This window comes from Piliocolobus tephrosceles, chromosome X (genome assembly GCF_002776525.5).
Source record: "Piliocolobus tephrosceles isolate RC106 chromosome X, ASM277652v3, whole genome shotgun sequence".
In the NCBI taxonomy this organism is placed as follows: Eukaryota; Metazoa; Chordata; class Mammalia; order Primates; family Cercopithecidae; genus Piliocolobus; species Piliocolobus tephrosceles.
This window is the reverse complement of record NC_045455.1, coordinates 17,815,925-17,835,663: the sequence shown is the minus strand read 5'-3', so window position 1 is coordinate 17,835,663 and position 19,739 is coordinate 17,815,925. Positions and strand designations below refer to the sequence as shown.

Here is a 19,739-nt window from a genome sequence, read left to right as displayed (position 1 = left end):
ATCAACAATAAAGATACGAATTTGTCATCTATTCAACTTCTACACTTCACAATGAGGAAAATGAGGTCCTCAGAAGGCAAGAACTTTCAAGGCCACCTACACAAAATGTATAAAGTATACATTTTACACTTTTTTTGAGAAGGCAACACGGTCACACAGTATAATTTTCCTCCAGAAGATAATCCATATTATCAGTTTCTTGCATATCTTTCCAGGGGTATTTTATCCACGTTCAAGCAAATATGTAAGTTCTTACTTTTATGCAGATGGTAGCAACTATTCTATTCTGCACTTTGTAAAACTGTCCATACAGTTGAGACCTGTGCCCATATTACACAGAAGTAGTCTTCAAAGGATGCATACGGACAAGTACTAATTATAACAGAGGGCGGAACAGCACAGTGCTTCAGAGTGCAGGTCCTGGAATCTAAAACCTACTTGCCAACTATTAGTGTAGCCTTGAACAAGTTACTAAACTGCTCTAAGCCTCAATTTCCTCTGCTATAAACTGAGACTATGAATATAGCAGTCCTCTGCCCCTAGAGGTAGAATAATCCATGGAAACCACTCAGCAACACACCCAGTATATTGTGAGTGCTGCACAAACCATGACTGAAGTACAAAGTCAAATCTAAAACTCAAGGTTTCTACCTCTTGTTCCAAAGCTTTTCTTTTTTCTTCAAAGTGTATTGAATACAACTTTACAAGAGTGTCAACCATTCTCCAAAGAGTTTATTGAACTGAGTTTATTCTGGGGTGTGCAGGGGATTTGCAAATCCAGGGCTATAGGGACCACAGGCATATCCAAACAGGTTGAAGCCAGGAGAAGCTTTTAAAGGCAAAAGGGAAAAGCATAGGGAATTTGTTTGGAAACAAAGAGAACATTGGATACAGGGGAGACTGTGTCAATCAAATGTTCCTGTGCATCCAGCTAGCTATCCTTGTGACGCATGTAGCAAGCTGCAGTCTGAGCTGCAGTGGCCGCTGCAGGTGGGGAATGTCAATGAGGCTCCATGGATGTAGAGATGCAGAGACTGCTGGCAAAATTTCTTATTACAGGCATATGTGCAGAAGAGCCCTTCAGAACTGCTTTATAGCAGTTCTTATGATAGACGTGTGTGACAGCTCCCTTCTTAACCTCCTGGCTTTATTTATTTTTTGTTAGTGTTTAATACAAGTGACTTCATTTTGATTTTGACAGCTCTCACAAGGGAAAAGAGCTAGAAACTTTAAATAATTGTCATTCATGTCATATCAATTTAACACATAAAGGTTTTATGTAGTTATCAACATTTACAATTCTTATATTGCCATTTAATTGATGTTATTATGTATGCTCAAGTTTATAAACCAAACCTTAAATAATTCTTATTAATGAATATTATTCTATTATATAGATACAACATTCTCTAATAGTTTCCAGAGCAAACAGAGCCCCAATAACTGTCTCTGGGCAAATGTTTTTCTTTCGTAATACTTAATGCCAGACTGTACCGCAAAAGCTCTGCTTATGTTTGCAATGTCAACATATTATATGACTGGAAACATTTCCTTTAAGACCTATCCATATTAGGCTGTAAAATCTGTATTGATTTTTCCTCCACTTAATGGCCAGTGGCCTCTGAATAGTTTTAATATTCATCTCTTCATGTGGAAGACTGGGCACTGTATGCACTGACTTCTTGTGTTACCACCTGTTAATAATCTTTATCATCTGTCATGTGGAATCGGAGTTCCAAATGCTTAAAATTTAATCAATTTTTTAGTATGTTAAATAAATTTTTCTCAGCATTCCAACTCCAAGACTCTGTGTCTCCCTCTCTACCATTCTTCAGCAGGAATATACATATTGATCAAAGTACACACATATGAATTTGCCAATTATTAATCTGAATTTTAAGTCCTACAATGAGTTTGGACAAACTATTCCAAGTAACCTAAATTTACTTCAAACAAAGCTTAACATAAAATGATTCTGAAATATATGAATCCTGTGCTTGTATTTTTCTCTAAACCAAATCCAATCTAATTATAATTATTCTTACACACATACAAAATTGTTTTAATATAACTTTTAAAAATGACTTGTAGTTTTGAAATTTAACTTGTTCTCCCATCTTAATGCCCATTAAGATTTCTCTCATAGAATTAAGTACAAGTTGAGTACTTTCCTATGAAATAATCACAAAAATATGATTCCATGCAAAAGTTGGAATTTAAAACATACCATTTACAATCACACTAAAAATACAAAATACTTAGGTATACACTTTTTTAAAAAATGTAAAAAATACATACAGTATCTGTACATTAAATTAAAAATTGCTGATATAAGATATCAAAGGAGACCTCAATAAATGGAGACATCCCTACTATGTTCATGCATTGGAGGACTCAACAAAATAAAGGTGTCAATTCTCCCCAAATTAATCTATAAATTTATTACAACTCCTATTCAGATATCTCAAGACTTTTTATAAACACAGACAAGTTTATTCTAAAATGTATATGGAAAGACACCAACCTTAAAATATCTAAAACAATTTTGACAAAGAACAAAGGAGAGAAGAACCACTTTACCCAATATTAAGGATAACTACTATTAAATAAGCAGGAGGCGGCTGGGCACAGTGGCTCATGTCTGTAATCCCAGCACTTTGGGAGGCCAAGGTGGGTGGATTGTTTGAGGTCAGGAGTTCAACACTAGCCTGGCCAACATGACAAAACCCCATTTCCACTAAAAACACAAAAAATTAGCCAGGCGTGGTAGCGGGTGCCTATGATCCCAGTCACTAGGGAGACTGAGACAGGAGAATAGCTTGAACCCAGGAGGCAGAGGCTGCAGTGAGCTGAGATCACGCCACTGCACTCCAGCCTGGGTGAGAAGGCAAGATTCTATCTCAATCAGTCAATTAATCAATAAGCAGGAGGCCACTGGCCTGAGGCCGTCTCCATACTTTCAGTTTCCACTTAATGAACTACAACCTAACTTAAACTGAAAATCTAACTTAAGAAGGTAATAACAGTGGTGTCTCGGCCAATCATAAGCAGCCAAGCTGCTACGAATCACAGGCAGGTAACTGACCAGACCATATCCAAATAAGGCAAAGGCCTAGCTGTAACCAATCAAACGATTTCTGTACCTCACTTCCGTTTTCTGTCTATAAGTACTCACTGCCCACATTGCAGAGCCCAGCTCTCTGACTCTTTTCTGGTTGTGAGGAGTGATGACTTCATTGATTATTCTTTGCTCAAATAAACTCTGCTAAGTTTAAATTCTCAAAAATTTTTATTTTAATACTATCTAGCTATAGTAATAACAGAGTGCAGGAATGACAAAGGGACAGACACATACATTAAAGGATTGGAATAAATATCCTAGAAATAGTCCCATAAAAGTACAGTCAACTGATTTTTGAATAAGGTGCAAAAGCAATTCAATGAAAGAAAGAAAGCCTTTTCAAAATATGGTGCTGAAGGAATCTGATACCTAAAGGCAAAACAAATGTATTTCGACCTAAACCTCATACCGTCATACAACAATTAACTCAAATAGACTATGGGCTTAAAAGTAAAACATAAAACCATACAACTTTTAGAAGATATGAGAAAAGTTTTAGATCCTAGGGCTTAGTGAATACTTCTTAGACATGACACCAAAAGCACAGTCTACAGAAGTAAAAACAAAAATCAACAAATTGAACTTCATCAAATTTAAAGACTGAGGAATGCATTCAAAGATGGCTGATAAGAGGTATCTGAAAGCCACCTTCTTCACCAGGAAGAAACAAAATAGCAAGTATAGATCATCTAGGAGAGAACACTGGAGTCCCAACAGAGAAGTGACAGGAAACACCTAAGAAGAGGAAGAAGGGAGAAGTAAGGCAGCCTGCTTGGCTGGGATAAGAGCCCAAAGAGGCTCCAAATGCGGGTAAAGAGTAAGTAAGTGATCTCCAGCAGTCCACATTCCCACTGTGGACTCCTCCAATCCTAGCTGGAGCGCCTGTCAACCCTTGTGGGCCCTGAAAGTAACCTGTTGCGTGAAGACTGCATGATGGCATTGCTGCAAAGGAGATCACACTGGATCCTACACACCTTCCAAGTCCTATGCACCTACAACATGGTGCCCCTGTGAGAATACAGCCCTTACCAGGCCGCATCCGGCCCTGGGGCCCACCCAACAGTTTCTGCATCTCCACATCCATTGTGCCCCACTGACATCCCCCCACCTGCAGATGTCACTGCAGCTGGCTGCTCCCAGCACAGCCAAGCACAAGCCATTAGCAGCAAGCCCCCCACCCCAGGAGCAAGATTGCTACACATTTTAAAATGTACTGAGCACAGGCTCTCTTGCCAGCAGCTGCCACCTAGGGACAAAGTGTGTGCTCCCCAGCCACCTGCCTACAGCTGCTGGCACTGAAAAAATCCCCGCCTTACCCAGTAGCAGGACTGCAGCACAGCCACTGCTGCCCCCACCCAAGCACTTCACTGAAAGTCTGGGGATCACCCCTCCCTTACCCACCACAGCCAGAACCTGTACACATCACCGGGTGGGGGGCTGAGGATAGTTCTGCCTGGCATGGTTCACTACCTCTGCCTCTGCCCAAGTGCCCAAGCACCCTATCCTGGGGCCTGGGAATTTATCTGCCCAGTCTATCCCCATTGGTGCCTGATGCACTCCTTCCTGGAGCTTGAGGGTGAGCCCACCCAGCCTGCCATACCACCACAGTGGCACACACCAGGACACACCACCTGTGGCCTGGGACTGCCCACTCAGCACAGTGTAGCCATCGCCAAGACCACCTCAGACCAGCTACGATCCAAAGGGTTGTCCCACCACTGCTACTGTCATTGCCCAGACCACAACTGCTGCCCAGGGACCCAAGGACCCGCCCACCTGTCCAGTCCACTGCTGCCATTCCCTGTACCAAAGTAGGCCACCTGGAGGCCCAAGAATTGGTCCACTAATTCTTGGTTGGACCCACTAACATAAATGCCAGTATATGCCACCTTAGAGTACTAAGTTACGCATGTTTGGCCTGCCACTGCCCTCACTGGGGCCCAAGAACTGGCCTATCTGGCATCCCCATCCCCTGCAAAACTACAAAACAGCTTCCAGTAACAATTGTATCTTAAGCCACTTAAGAAATCACAGACACCACTGACACTGATTACAGTCAGGCAAATTATATGGATACTATACTACTACACACACCAAGAATCAAAGCCGAAGTGCCCTACCCAACCAAAACCATAAATACATCTTAAGGAGAAAGTCCTCTCCTACAAGAGCAAATCCAAAAAATTTGAAGAAATGACAGTTACATTATTAAGAGATGCACAAATATCAACATGAGAACTTAAATATGAAAAAGCAATGAAATACGACACCTCCAAAAGAAAACAATAACTCTCCAGCAACAGATTCCAACGAAAAAGAAATGCGTGAAATGCCAGAAAAGGGATTCAATATGACAGTAAAAAAGTTCAGTGAGATATATGAGAACAGAGATAGACAATACAAAGAAATTAGAAAAACAATCCAGCATATGAATGAAAAATGTATAAAAGAGATACATATCATTTTTAAAAAGAATCAAACAGAAATACTGGAACTAAAGAATTCACTTAATGAAATTTTAAAATACATTTAAGAGCTTCAACAATAGACTACAGCAAGCAGAACAAACAATTTCAGAACTTGAAGACAGGTCCTTTGAAATAAGCCAAACAGAAAAAAAAACAAAAAAGAATGAAAAAGAATAAACAAGCTTATATGACATACAGAACACCATAAAGTAACCAAATATTTGAATTTTTGTTGTCACAGAAGGTGAAGAGAAAACCACAGTAATAAAAAACTTACGTAACAAAACGATAGCTGAAAACATCCCAAGTCTAGCAAAAGATTTAGGTATCGATAGACAGAAAGCTCAGATAACCCAAAATAGACACAGTTCAAAAAGGACTTCTCCATGGCACATAATAGTCAAACTGTCAAAAGTCAAAAACAAGGAGAAAGTTCTGAAAACAGAAGATAAAAACATCTAGTCACTTATAAGGGAAACTGCATTGGACTAACAGGGGATTATTTCTCAGTAGAAACCTTACTGGCCTGCAGGGAATGGAATGATATACTCAAAGTGCTAAGAGAAAACTGTCAACCAAGAATATTACACCCAGCAAAGTTATACTTCATAAATGAAGGAGAAAAATAAAGTCTTTCCCAGACAGATTCATTACCTTATAGCATTTCAATTCTATAAGAAATGCTTGGCCGGGTGCGGTGGCTCAAGCCTGTAATCCCAGCACTTTGGGAGGCCGAGACGGGCGGATCACGAGGTCAGGAGATCAAGACCATCCTGGCTAACACGGTGAAACCCCGTCTCTACTAAAAAATACAAAAAACTAGCTGGGCGAGGTGGCGGGCGCCTGTAGTCCCAGCTACTCGGGAGGCTGAGGCAGGAGAATGGCGAGAACCCGGGAGGCGGAGCTTGCAGTGAGCTGAGATCCGGCCACTGCACTCCAGCCTGGGCGACAGAGCGAGACTCCCTCTCAAAAAAAAAAAAAAAAGAAATGCTTAAGGGAGTCCTAAACCTAGATGCAAAAGGACAATATCTACCATCATGAAAACACTCTGTATAAAACTCACTGGTAGAGCAAACACACAAATGAGAAAGGACTCCAATGTTACCACTACAGAAAACCACCAAACCAAAAAGATAAACAGTAAGAGAAAAACAAATGAACAAAGGATATACAAAACATCCAGAAAACACTAAACAATATGACCAGAATGAAATCTCACCTATCAGTAATAACTTTTCAAGGTTAAACAGATTAAATTTTCTTCTTAAAAGATTGATTGAATGGATTTTTTGAAAATGGATCTAACTATATGGTGCTTACAAGAAACTCACTTCACCTGTAAAGACACATGAAGACTGAAAGTAAAGGGACAGAAGACCTTCCATGCAAATGGAAACCTAAAGCAAACAGGAATAGCTATATTTAGATAAAACGTATTTAATGGTTTAAGAAAGAACCGTTAAAAAAAAAAAAAAAAAAAGGCCAGGCATGGTGGCTCACACATGTAATCCCAGCACTTTGCGGATCACCTGAGGTAATAAGTTCGAGATCAGCCTGGCCAAAATGGCAAGACCCCATTTCTACTAAAAACACAAAAATTAGCTGGGTGTGGTGGTATGTGCCTGCAGTCCCAGCTACCCGGCAGGCTGAAGCAGGAGAATTGCTTGAACCCAGGAGGTGGAGGTTGCAGTGAGCTGAGATTGCACCACTGCACTCCAGCCTAGGTGACAGAGCAAGACTGTCTCACAAAAAACAAAAAGACAAAAGTCATTACATAATAATAAACAGATCAGTTCAGCAAGAGGATATAACAATTCTAAATATATATGTACCCAACACTGGAGCACCCACATATGTTAAGGCAAATATTACTAGATATAAAAGGAAAGACAGTTTCCAAGATAATGATAGTGGGGGACTTTAATACCCCACTCTCAGCATTACATAGATCATATAGACAGAAAATCAACAAAAAAAGTTGGCTATAACTGAACTTTAGAGTAAACAGACTTAACAGACATTCACAGAACATTTTACCCTAAAACAGTAGAATATACATTCTGCTCATTAGCATATGCAACATTCTCAAGGACAGATGTATATTAGGCCATAAAACAAGTATCAACAAATTTTTAAATATCAAAATCATGTAAGTACTTTCTCAGACCACATTGGAATAAAACTAGAAATTAATACCAAGAGGAACTTTGGAAACTATACAAATACATGAAAACTGGGTCAAGAAATCAAGATGGAAATAAAAAAAATTTTTTGAAACAAACGAAAATGGAAATACAACATACCAAAACCTATGGAATACAGCCAAAGCAGTGCTAAGAGAAAACTTTGTAGCAATAAACACATGTATCAAAAAAAAAAAAAGATTTCAAATAAACAATCTAACATGCATCACAAGGAACCAGAAAAGGAAGAACAAACCCAAAATTAGTAGAAGAAAAAAATAATAAAGATCACAGCAGAACTAAATGAAATTGAGACTAAAAAAACAATGCAAGGGATCAAAGAAACAAAGAGTTGGTTTTATGAGAAGATAAACAAATTGATAAACCACAGGCTAGATTAACCAAGAAAAAACGAGAAAAGGCCCAAATAATCAAAATCAGAAACAAAAAGGAAATATTGTAACTCATACCCAAGAAATATAAAAAATCCCCCAAAGACTATTATTAGCAGCTATCTAATAACAAACTGGAAAATCTAGAGGAAATGATAAATTCCTGGAAACCTACAACCTACCAAGGCTGAACCAGGAAGAAACAGAAAACCTGAACAGACCAGTAACAAGATTAAATCAGTAATTAAAAAGTCTCCCAACAAAGAGAAGCCCAGGACTGGATGGATTATTGCCAAATTCTTCCAAACGTATAAAGGAGAAATAATACCAACTCTCCTCAAATTATTACAAAAACTGAAGTGGTGGCAATTCTCCCGAACTCATTCTATGAGGCCAGAATTACCTTGAAACCAAAACCAGACAAGGACACAAGAAAGAAAGAAAGAAAACTACAGGCCAATGTCTTTGATGAACACAGATGGAAACATCCTCAATGAAATACTAGCAAACTGAATCCAATAGCATGACAAAAAGGTAAGACACCGGCTGGGTGCAGTGGCTGATGCCTATAATCTTGGCACTTTGGGAGGCCAAGGTGGAAGGATCTCTTAAGCCCAGGAGTTTGAGACCAGCCTGTGCAACAAAGTGCGACCCAGTCTCAAAAAAAAAATTAGCCAGGCATGGCGGTGCACACCTGTGGTCCCAGCTAATCAGGAGGCTCAGGCCAGAGGATCACTTGAGCCCAGTAGGTTGAGGCTGCAGTGAGTCATGTCTGTACCACTGCACTCCAGCCTGGGCAACACAGGAAGACCCTGTCTCAAACAAAAACGAAACCAGAAAACATAAGACACCATGATCAAGTGGGATCTATCCCAGAGACATAAGAATGGTTCAACATTTAGAAATCAATATGTGATACAATATACGGACAAAACAAAGGGTAAAAACCATACAATTATCTCAAAAGATACAGTAAAAGCATCTGATAAAATTCAAAGCCCCCCTCAGGACAAAAACTCTAAACAAACTAGGCATAGAAGGAACATATCTCAGCAAAATAAAGACCATTATGACAAATCCAAAGTTAACATCATAGCAAATGGGGAAAAATTGAAAGCCTTTCCTCTAAGAACTGAAACAAGACAAAGATGCACACCTTCACCACTCCTACTCAGTGTAGTACTAGGATTCCTAGGCAGACCAGTCACTCAAGAGGGAGAAATAAAAGGCATCCAAATTCAAAAACATGAAGCCAAATTGTCCCTCTTTGCAGATGGCATGATCTTATATTTAGAAAAAACAAGACTCCAAAATAAACTCTCAGAATTATTTTTTTTTTCATTCAGTAAAGTTTCAGGATACAAAATCAACATACAAAAATCAATAGCATCTCTATACACCAATAATGAAATCAGTTAAAAAGAAATTAAGAAGGCAATCCCATTCACAATAGCAATAATAAAAATACAATTCCCAGGAGAAAATTTAACCAAGGAATTTGAAGACTTCTACAAAGAAAACTACAAAATACTAATGAAAGAAATGTAAAAAGACAAAAACAAATGGTAAGACATCCTATGCTCACAAATCAGAATTAACATTGTTAAAATGACCATACTACCCAAAGCAATCTACAGATTCAAGGATATCTGTGATATCCTTCTGTGAAGGATTTTTTCACAGAAATAGAAAAAAAATCATACAATTCATATGAAACCAAAACAGAGCCTGAATAGCCAAAGCAATCCTGAGCAAAAAGAACAAGGAGGCATCAGGCTACCTGACTTCAAAGTATATTACAAGGCTATAGTGACCAAAACAGCATGGTACTGGTATAAAACCAGACACATACATCAATGGAACAGATTAGAGAACCCAGAAATAAATCCATGTACTTACAGCAACTGATTTTTAACAAAGGGGCTGAGAACATATATTGGGGAGAGGACAGACACCCTCTTCAATAAATGGTGCTGTGAAAACTGGATATCTATATGCGGCAGATTGAAACTGGATCCCTGTCTCTAAGTACAAAAATCAACACAAATGCCTTAAAGACTTAAAACGTAAGACCTAAAATGATAAAGCTACTAGAAGAACACATGGGGAAAACGCTTTAAGACATTGGTCTAGGCAAAGTTTTTATGGCCAAGATCTCAAATGCACAAGCGAGAAAAAAATAAACAAATGGTATTATATTAAACTAAAAAGCTTCTGGGCTGGGAATGGTGGCTCACACCTGTAAACCTACCACTGTGGGAGGCCAAAGTGGGAGGATCACTTGAGGCCAGGAGTTTAAGACTAGCCTGGGTAACATAGCACGATCCCGTCTCTACAAAAAATGTTTTAAAATTAGCCAGGCCTAGTGATGCACACCTGTAGTCTCAGTTACTCGGGGGGTTGAGGCAGAGGGATCACTTGAGCCCAGGAATCTGAGGCTGCAGTAAGCCATGATCATGCCACTGTATTCCAGCATAGGTGACAGAGACCCCAACTCAAAATGTAAAAATAATAAGCCTCTGCATAGCAAAAGACATAATCAACAGAGTGGACAGACAAGTTGTTGACTAGAGAAAATACATACAAACTATTCATCCAACAAGCGGCTAATATACAGAATATACAAGGAACTGAAAGAAGTCAACAGTAAGAAAACAAAAAATCCCATTTAAAAATGGGCAAAGGACATAAACAGACATTTCTCAAAAGGCATACAAATAGCCAACAGCTATATGAAAAAAATGTTCAACATCACTAATCATCAGGGAAATGCAAATCAAAGCAATAATGAGAACACCTCACCCAGTGAGAACGGCTACCATAAAAAGACAAAACATAACGGATGCTGGCAAGAATGCAGAGAAAAGGAACTCTCATACACTGTTGGCAGGAATGTAAATCAGTACAGCCACTGTGTGAAACAGCATGGAGATTTATCAGAAAACTAAAAACAGAGCTACCACACAGTCAAAATCAGTACATCAACGGGATACCTGTACCCTCGTGTTTATTGCAGCGCTATTCCCAATAGTAAAGATATGGAATCATACCACATGTGCCCATCTACAGATGAATTAATAAAGTAAGTATGGGGGGGGTGTGTGTGGAGAGAGGGGGAGGGGGAGGGAGAAGGATGGGGAGAGAGGGAGAGAGAGAGAGGGGGGGGAGGACGACGGGGAGGGGAGGGGAGGGAGGGGGGAGAAGGGGAGAGAGAGAAAGAGAGAGACAGTGAGAGAATGAATGAACGAGAATGGGATACTACCTGGCCATAAAAAAGAACTAAAATCATGTTCATATGCAGCCACATGGATGAAACTGGAGGTTATTAGTGAAATATAAGCCAGGCACAGAAAGACAAACATTGCATGTCCTCATATATATGTGGGAGAAAAAAAAAAAGTTAATTTCATAGAGTTAGAGAGTAGGATGATAGACACGATAGACATTAGAGACTGGAAAGGGTGTGTCAGTGGGATGCGGGGATGAAGACAGGTTAATGGGTACAAACACAGCGAAGAGGAATAAGAGGTAATGCTTAATAGCAAAGTAGGGTAGTTAACAATATACTATTTCAAAATAGCTGGAAGAGAGGACATGAAATGTTCCCAACACACAGAAATGAAAAATATTCAGTGATGGATATTCTGAACACCCTGACCTGATCATCACACAGTCTATGCATATAATAAAGCATCACATATTCCTCATAAATACATAAATATACACAAATATTATGTATTAATTTAAAAATTAGACATTTTCTTCTACAAAACACCCTGTGAAAAGGATGAAAGGAAAAGCTTCAAACTGAGGGAAAATATTTGCAAATCACATATCCAACAAAGTATCTAAAATATATAAAGGACATTTAAAACACAACAATAAAAAAGCAAACAAGCCAATTAGAACATGGGCAGAAAACATGAACAGACATTTCACTGAAAAGGACTTACAGATGGCAAATAAGCACAGGAAACAATGTTCAACATCATTAGTAATCAGGGAAATCCAAATTAAAACCACAATATAGCAACACACCTACCAGAATGGCCCAAATAAAAAATAATGACAATACCAAATGCCAGCAAGAACGCAGAGGAATGAAATATGGTACAGTCACTCTGGAAAGCAATTTGGTGCTTTCTTACAAAATAAACATGCAATAACCATACAACCCAGTAACTGCACTCCTGGACAATTTATCCCAGGGATAACAAAAATTCATGTTCACACAAACATCTGTACAAGAATGTTCATGGCAGCTTTATTTGCAATAGTCAAGAAATGGAAACAACCCAAATGTCCATCAGCAGCTAAAAGGAACAAACTAAGTGGGATATGTAAAAATCTAGATAAATCTCCAGAAAACTATGCTGAGTAAAAAGAGTCAATTCTAAAAGGCTGTATAACATTTGATTCCAGTTATGTAAGATTTTAGAAATGTCAAAATTTAAGAAATGAGTATCAAATTAGTGGATGCCAGAAAGTATGACTAGGGGGCCAGAGCAGCGTGGGATGGAAACTGGCATGGTTATAAAGGGTAACAGGAAGGATCCCAGGGTAAGAGAACACCAAGTCAGTGTCTTGACTATGGTGGTAGGTACATGAACCAACACATATGATAAAGTATATGGAATACATGCAACGAAGAAATGAATACTACTAAAACTGAAGAAATCTGAATAGATTGATAAATTGTATCAGTGTCAATATCCTGGTTGTGATACAGTGCTATAGTTTTACACTATAGATAAATTCATAGATATAAAAACAACTTTGTTATTGGAGGAAACTGGGTAAATGGTACCTGTAATCTCTTTGTATTATTTCTTACCACTGCATGAAAATCTACAATTATCTCAATAAAAATTCCAATTAAAACTAAAAGATTATTCAATACAGATATACATTCTCATGGAAGAATCCCTGTAACAATAGTAAGAGCAGTTTTAAGAACACACTAGCAGAAGTATGACTGCCAAAGAGCAATCCAAAAAGCAGAAAGTTTGTGAGAGTCCACCTTCTTATTTCTTAGAAGTTTTAATATTGATCACCGAAAAGACATTAACCCAAGGCCTATCCAAGGTACCAAGATCTCAGTTATCCAGAAGCATACATCCAATGCTTAATAAGGATTAATTTGTGCTAAAACTATATCCTAAATTATTGCTAAGACTACTCTACAGTTTAATTGGAAAAAAAAAATCTAAGTAACAGATTTAAGCATCTGCTAGAAGCCGAAACACATTCTCATGTTTTATAATTCATTCATCCACTTGACAAATGTTTATGCAACACCTTCTTTGAACAAAGTCCTGGGCTAGGGAAAGGTTACTCCGGCACTATCACCTCCCACCACCCGGCCTTGAGCCTGCTCTCAAGCGTCTTCCCAAATAGGAGGAGAGATCAGATAAAAAGAAAATGATAGCTAATTTTATTGCGACCACAAGGCAGTTTCTGATCCAATACAATTAAATGTTTTTTGATTTATCCACAGATGACAGAGTGTGGTAACAAGGGTTATGATAATGTTAGAAATTTTAGTTTTCTTTTCATAGCGGTTATCATCACAGTAACTATAAAAATGCAATATAAACTATAAAAAATGCAAGTAATAAACAGTGGCTTTATACCCTTTCTAGACCACTCCAGGAACAAACCCATGTAAAACAAAAATGCTAGTCTTTAGAACAAGCCAAATGAGGGCATAAAAAGACCAGCTGTCTCTAACCAAATCATTTTTTAGTATATACCCCCTTCAATGACACAACATCTGTAACATTCCTAACAAATCCAAAGCACTTTACACTTTGTAAAGCAGCCATAATGGATGACTGCAAAATTCCTTAAGAATCTGTTTCATTACTCCTCTCAAATCAAATGAAGGTCTCCAAAAGGATAGATCCAAAGCCCAGTAAGGATTAACAAGGGCTTTAAAAGCAGCTCAGCTGACATCTTTAGATTCTCATAGTGGACAAAGCAGAGAACAAGCAAGCTGTGTAAACTGAGTTAAGATTATGCATCTAGGGCCGGGCGCGGTGGCTCACGCCTGTAATCCCAGCACTTTGGGAGGTTGAGGTGGGTGGAGCACAAGGTCAGGAGTTCGAGACCAGCCTGGCCAATATGGTGAAACCCCCATGTCTACTAAAAATACAATAAAAGTTAGCCAGGCTTGGTGGCGCATGCCTGTAATCCCAGCTAATCGGGAGGCTGAGGCAGGAGAATTGCTTGAACCCAGGAGGCGGAGGTTGCAGTGAGCCAAGATCGCACCACTACACCCCAGCCTGGGTGACACAGTGAGACTCCGTCTCAAAAAAAAAAAAAAAAAAAAAAAAAACCAAAGATTATGTATCTACTGGGTACGCTTTACCTTCCAACTGTTAACAGGATTCTTTGATGTCTGCCATCAAATAGTAATTCAGGATTTGCGATTCTTAAATACATAAATCAGGCTATTCTCTATATTCTCTATTTACTTACTGTCTAAGACTATTGACTCTTAGCTATAAAATTACTATTAACTGTCATAATATAAAAAAGGTCCAATATGTTCTCTCAAAATAACATCTTCCTAGAGTCAAATACAAATTGAACTTACCACTTTTTTAAAATCATCTTCTGCTTCATCAAGTTTTCCTTGTTTGAGTAATAAGTGACCTCTCTGTAATCTTGCCTAGAAAAAAAGGGGGCGGGGAATTATCTTGAATATTATAGATTTCTAAATCTTTTTAAACACTAAGAATAAAGCTAAATAAACAAATTATTAATATTTATTTTTCCAACTGCACATCTGACTTGACACCAAGAATAATTCCTGGAACCAATGAATTTGTATAATTTTTCTTAAAGTATGCTTCCTTAAAAATACTTTCTAGCCAAGAAAACCGAAAACATGTCCACACAAAACGTTGTACATGTATGATCACAATGATAGCCAAAAAGTGGAAATAACCAAATTCCCATCAACTAAATCAATATACAAATATATCCATACAATAGTATTCAGCCATAAAAAGGAATGACATATTGACATGTGCTACATGAACGAACCTTGAAAACATTACGCTAAGTGAAAGAAGTCAGACACAAAAGGCCAAACAGTATACGATGTTATATTATATGAAACAAATGTTTAAGTGGTTGCCAGGAGCTAGGGGAGCAATGGGGAGTGACCGCTAATAGGTACAGGGTTTCTTTGGGGGTTGATAAAAGATCTTACAAGTAGCTAGTGGTGACCACTGCACAACTTGTGAATATACTAAAAACCACTGAATACTTTTAAAGGTAAGTCTGATGGCATATAAATTATATCTCAATTTTTAAAAATACTTTTTGCCCTACAATAAAAGTTGCGTATGTTGGGACTTTACCAAAGCCTCTTCCCTTTTAACATGCATCAGTTTCTCCCCCTTCATCTGATATTCCTCTTCTTCTAATCTGTATAATCCCATTTCTTTCAAGAATACCAACTCTGTATGACCAATGAAGCCACATCAATATTCCACTTAACCCTATATACATTACTTTTACAGTACATAAAATTTTCCTAACCCTGTTAAATTTATCAATACAATAAAAAGCAAGATTAAACTATCATAAAAAGCCATTTCAGCTATCATAATACTAAGAAAATGAGCCATTTAACCTTTGTGAAAGGTTGTGCTTGCTTAGCTGTGTAAGATAAATCTGAAAAATATTTGGAATTCCATCTTAAATATTAGTAATATCTCAAATCAAACATTCACCCCATATCTAATCAGTTATCTCAAATCCTTCTCGAAATACAGTAGGAAATAAATAATAAATGGTTATCAAATTAATTCTGAAATCATCTAATTGGTCAGTGGTTGTCAATTCTGCCTCTGAAAGCCCCACCTGAGTTCTACCTCATGAGTCCCTCCCTGTTCACATGTCTATCACAACCTTTATGGTGACCTGCCAATCATCAGAATTTCCTACTAGGCTACAAGTTTCTCCATGCCTGAAGCTTGCGGATTGGTTCCAGGGGATGTCTCTGCTAATTTAGCATTTTATTGTCACCACAAATCATAGCCCAATTAAGTAATCCCCACTTTACTCTTCCTGGTACAGCCTTAAGTAGAACTGCCATCAGTCACCTGATAGCCTCTTAATTCAGCCTCTTCATCACCTCATGTCTCAGCCTCACATCTTGCCTCACACTCTATCCTCCATACAGATTTGTCTTTCTAAACCACAAAGCTGACATCACTGCCAGACTTCCGAAAAAAAAAACATCTAATGTACCCACTGTTCTCTTTCACACTGATGTTTGATTCTAGGGACTTTGAATTTCTCGTTTCTCAGTCTGCTATATCACTGTAGCTTTGATCTCTTCCAGCTATGTCTAGCATGCCAGTCCTCACCTTATGAAACAAATTAACTCTCCCCAAGTTCTGTTAAGTTCCCCTTTAAAGAAAGTTTAGATATACTTACTGCAGTAAAGTCCATCTTCAATTGAATCACTTTAGTTAAATCAGGAAGTGCAGCTTTTGATTTACCCATAGCTAAAAAGACAGTAGCCCTCCGATAATAAGCAATATAGTTATCAGGGTCACCATCTGAAAATTAAAATATTACCTCTTAGTCATTTATTCAAAAATTAAAAAAAAAAAATCACCTGGACAGTATCAGCACTCACAACTCTACTAATACGGACATTAAGAATCTCATCATCAAAAAGGAGTCATGTTGCCGAGCAAGATCAGTACAAATAGACCTAGAATAGGGGTCAGCCAACTATAGCCCGAGTCACATCCAACCCGCAGACCTCAGTTAGGAATGTTTTTTACAGTTCTTAAAAGTTGCCCAAAAAAAGAAAGAACAAAAGAAAAATATAAGACTGTGGCTGCAAAGCTGAAAATAACTTGTCTAGCCCTTTAGAAAAACAGTTCACAAACCCCTGGTCTAGAATATTAACTATATTCAACTTATAACCTTTTTATTGGGGGTGTGGGGGACAAGGTCTCTGTCACCCAGGCTGGAGTGCAGTGGCATGATCATGGCCCTCTGCAGCCTTGACCTCCCACGCTCAAGCAATCCTGCCACCTCAGCCTTCTGAGAGACTGGGACAACAGGTGTATTCCACCACAGCCAGCTAATTTTTTTTTTTTTTTTAATTTTTTGTAGAGAGTCTCACCATGTTGCCCAAGCTGGTCTTGAACTCCTGGCTCCAGCAACCCTCCTACCTCAGCTACTCAAAGTGCTGGGATTACAGGCATGAGCCACTGCACCCAGCCTCAACTCATAACTTTTATAAGTATGCAATTCAGTTTGTCTCTGTGGAGATTTTCCTAAGTGAAATACTAAGAATGTGGACTACGAACATTAGTGTACAGGGTTTTAGAAATGTATAAACCTCTAACTAAATTGATATATTGAATGTATAATCTCTGCTCCCTCACAAACTCCACCTAGAATGGAGGTGAAGAAATCAAGGTACAAGGACAAAGGAGGAGAACAGAAATGAGAGAGACTAGAGAAAGGGACTAGAAAAGTTAAGATTTGTAAGGAAAGCAGAAAGATGAATTAGGTTTCTGAGCTAATTTTACTCTGCTTATTAGCACCTACAAAGTAGAGAAAAGAGTGGATTCAATCAGAAGCAAATCTTTTGCAGAACAATCCTTCTAAAACGCAATTTGGAAATATAAGTATATAAAGAATTCTAAAACTAACCTTGACAAAAGCCGGCCATCAATCTTTTAAAAATAAAAGATTTACCTACTCAGGTGTTCATCATCGTAAGATACACAATTAAACTCCCCAAAAGTTATACTCCTAAAGCTTTTGTCATTTGGAAAAATTACAATAGGAGAATCTATATGGCAGGACAGTCCATAATCATTCAAAATTATGGTTGTAAACAGTTGTTAACGGCATTGAAAATGCCAGGGGAAGGTGGGTCAGAAAAAGAGAATAGGCTATACAAACAAACATGAAAGTAGACATACAAATGGCCAATGAGCACATGAAAAGACGCTCTCCATCACAAATCACAAATCATTAGGAAAATGCAAATCAAAACCATACTGATCTGCATGGGGGAACAAAAAGCAATAAAAACTAAACTAATAAAAACTAAAAAAGCAAAACCAAAAAAAAAAAAAACCCACATTGAGATACCAGTTCACATCCATTAGGATGGCCATTATGAAAAATAAAAAGATAAAATAACAAGTGTTCGCAAGGTGTGGAGAAATTGGAGCACCTGTGCACTGTTGGTGGGATGTAAAATGGTATGGCCACTGTGGAAAACAGTAAGATGATTTCTCAAAAAATTAAATGTAAAATTACCATGTGGTCCAGTAATTCTGCTACTGTGTATATACACCAAAGAAATAAAAGCAAGGGTCAAATATGTATTCAAACACACATGTTCATAGCAGTATTATTCACAATAGGACAAACACAGAAACAAGCCCAAAGTCCGTCAGTGGATGACTGGATAAACAGGTGGGATATACTATACATACAACAGGTTATTCATTCAGCCTTAGAGAGAAATGAAACTCCCAGGCATGCTACAACATGGATGAACCTTAAAAACATTATGCTAAGTGAAATAAGCCAAGACACAAAAGGAAAATATTGCATATGAGGTACCTAACATACTCAAATAATAGAGACAGAAGGTAGAATAGTGGTTGCCAGGGGCTGGTGTAGAGGGTTAGGAATAGGGCCCTATTGTTTAATGGATACAGAGTTTCAGTTTGGGATAATGAAAAAGTTCTGGAGATGGATAGTGATGACTCCCCAACAATTTGAATACACTTAATGCCACTGAATTGTACACTTACAAATGGTTAAAATGGTAAATTTTCATGCACTTTACCACAATAAAAAAGTAAAAGTATGAACCAGTCAGAAAAAAAAATGTATTTTTTTAAAAAGGAATTGGGTATTTTAACAATAAAAAAACCTTCTTTTTCTTAAGTCTAAAAATGAAAATATATGATCCCAGCTAATCGTCACTAAAATTTCTTTACTAAACAACTTCCCTTAGAAGGCAAGGACAGGAGAGCAAAATCAGTAGCCTGAATACAGGATATTTCTTAAAAATACTGTAATTAACTTGAGCAAAGAGTAGGAAACAGAGTAACTACATTTAGAACATGCTTGATATACAGTATTTTTCAGTTCCGTTTATATTTTATTTGTATGGTACAATAAATTAAAATTTTATGGGTTTGGTTTGTGAACTGGCCATAGAATGATTTCATACCTAAGAATTACTAACATTTAAGTGACGCACCAGAGAGCAGAAGGCAGTTCACTGCATGTCAACAGTGGCTATCCATGCAGAGAGATGGGGTTTCTTCTTTCTGCAGTCCATGTATTCCAAAATGTTTCACAATGCATATGGATTAATTTTATATTCATTAATTTTTTTAAAAAACTTAAGTTATCCAGGGTTATTCACAGTAAGCAAAGAATAATACCGTAAATACCATGATTTAAGGCCTGAAGAACACAACCCCATCAATTTCATATGTCCAAATCCTACTCAATCTTTGAGGCACAGCTCAAATGACTTATTTGACTATACATGGAAAAATAA

The 19,739-nt window shown here is 37.9% G+C and overlaps 2 protein-coding genes across 3 annotated transcripts in view; both read right to left on the bottom strand.

Annotated features, from left to right (window-relative positions):
* UGGT2 (UDP-glucose glycoprotein glucosyltransferase 2) overlaps nucleotides 1-19,739 on the bottom strand; it is a 586,709-nt gene that overhangs the window by 293,891 nt on the left and 273,079 nt on the right. The gene's annotated exons all lie outside the window — the stretch shown is intronic.
* Nucleotides 1-19,739, bottom strand: part of LOC113219496 (dnaJ homolog subfamily C member 3) — a 107,774-nt gene that overhangs the window by 46,673 nt on the left and 41,362 nt on the right. For both annotated transcript variants that reach the window (XM_026446591.2, XM_026446595.1), the window contains exons 3-4: nucleotides 16,619-16,743; nucleotides 14,763-14,837 (exon numbers count right to left, since the gene is read on the bottom strand). In XM_026446591.2, the coding sequence (XP_026302376.1) occupies nucleotides 14,763-14,837; nucleotides 16,619-16,743 (200 nt within the window). The remainder of the gene's footprint in view (nucleotides 1-14,762; nucleotides 14,838-16,618; nucleotides 16,744-19,739) is intronic.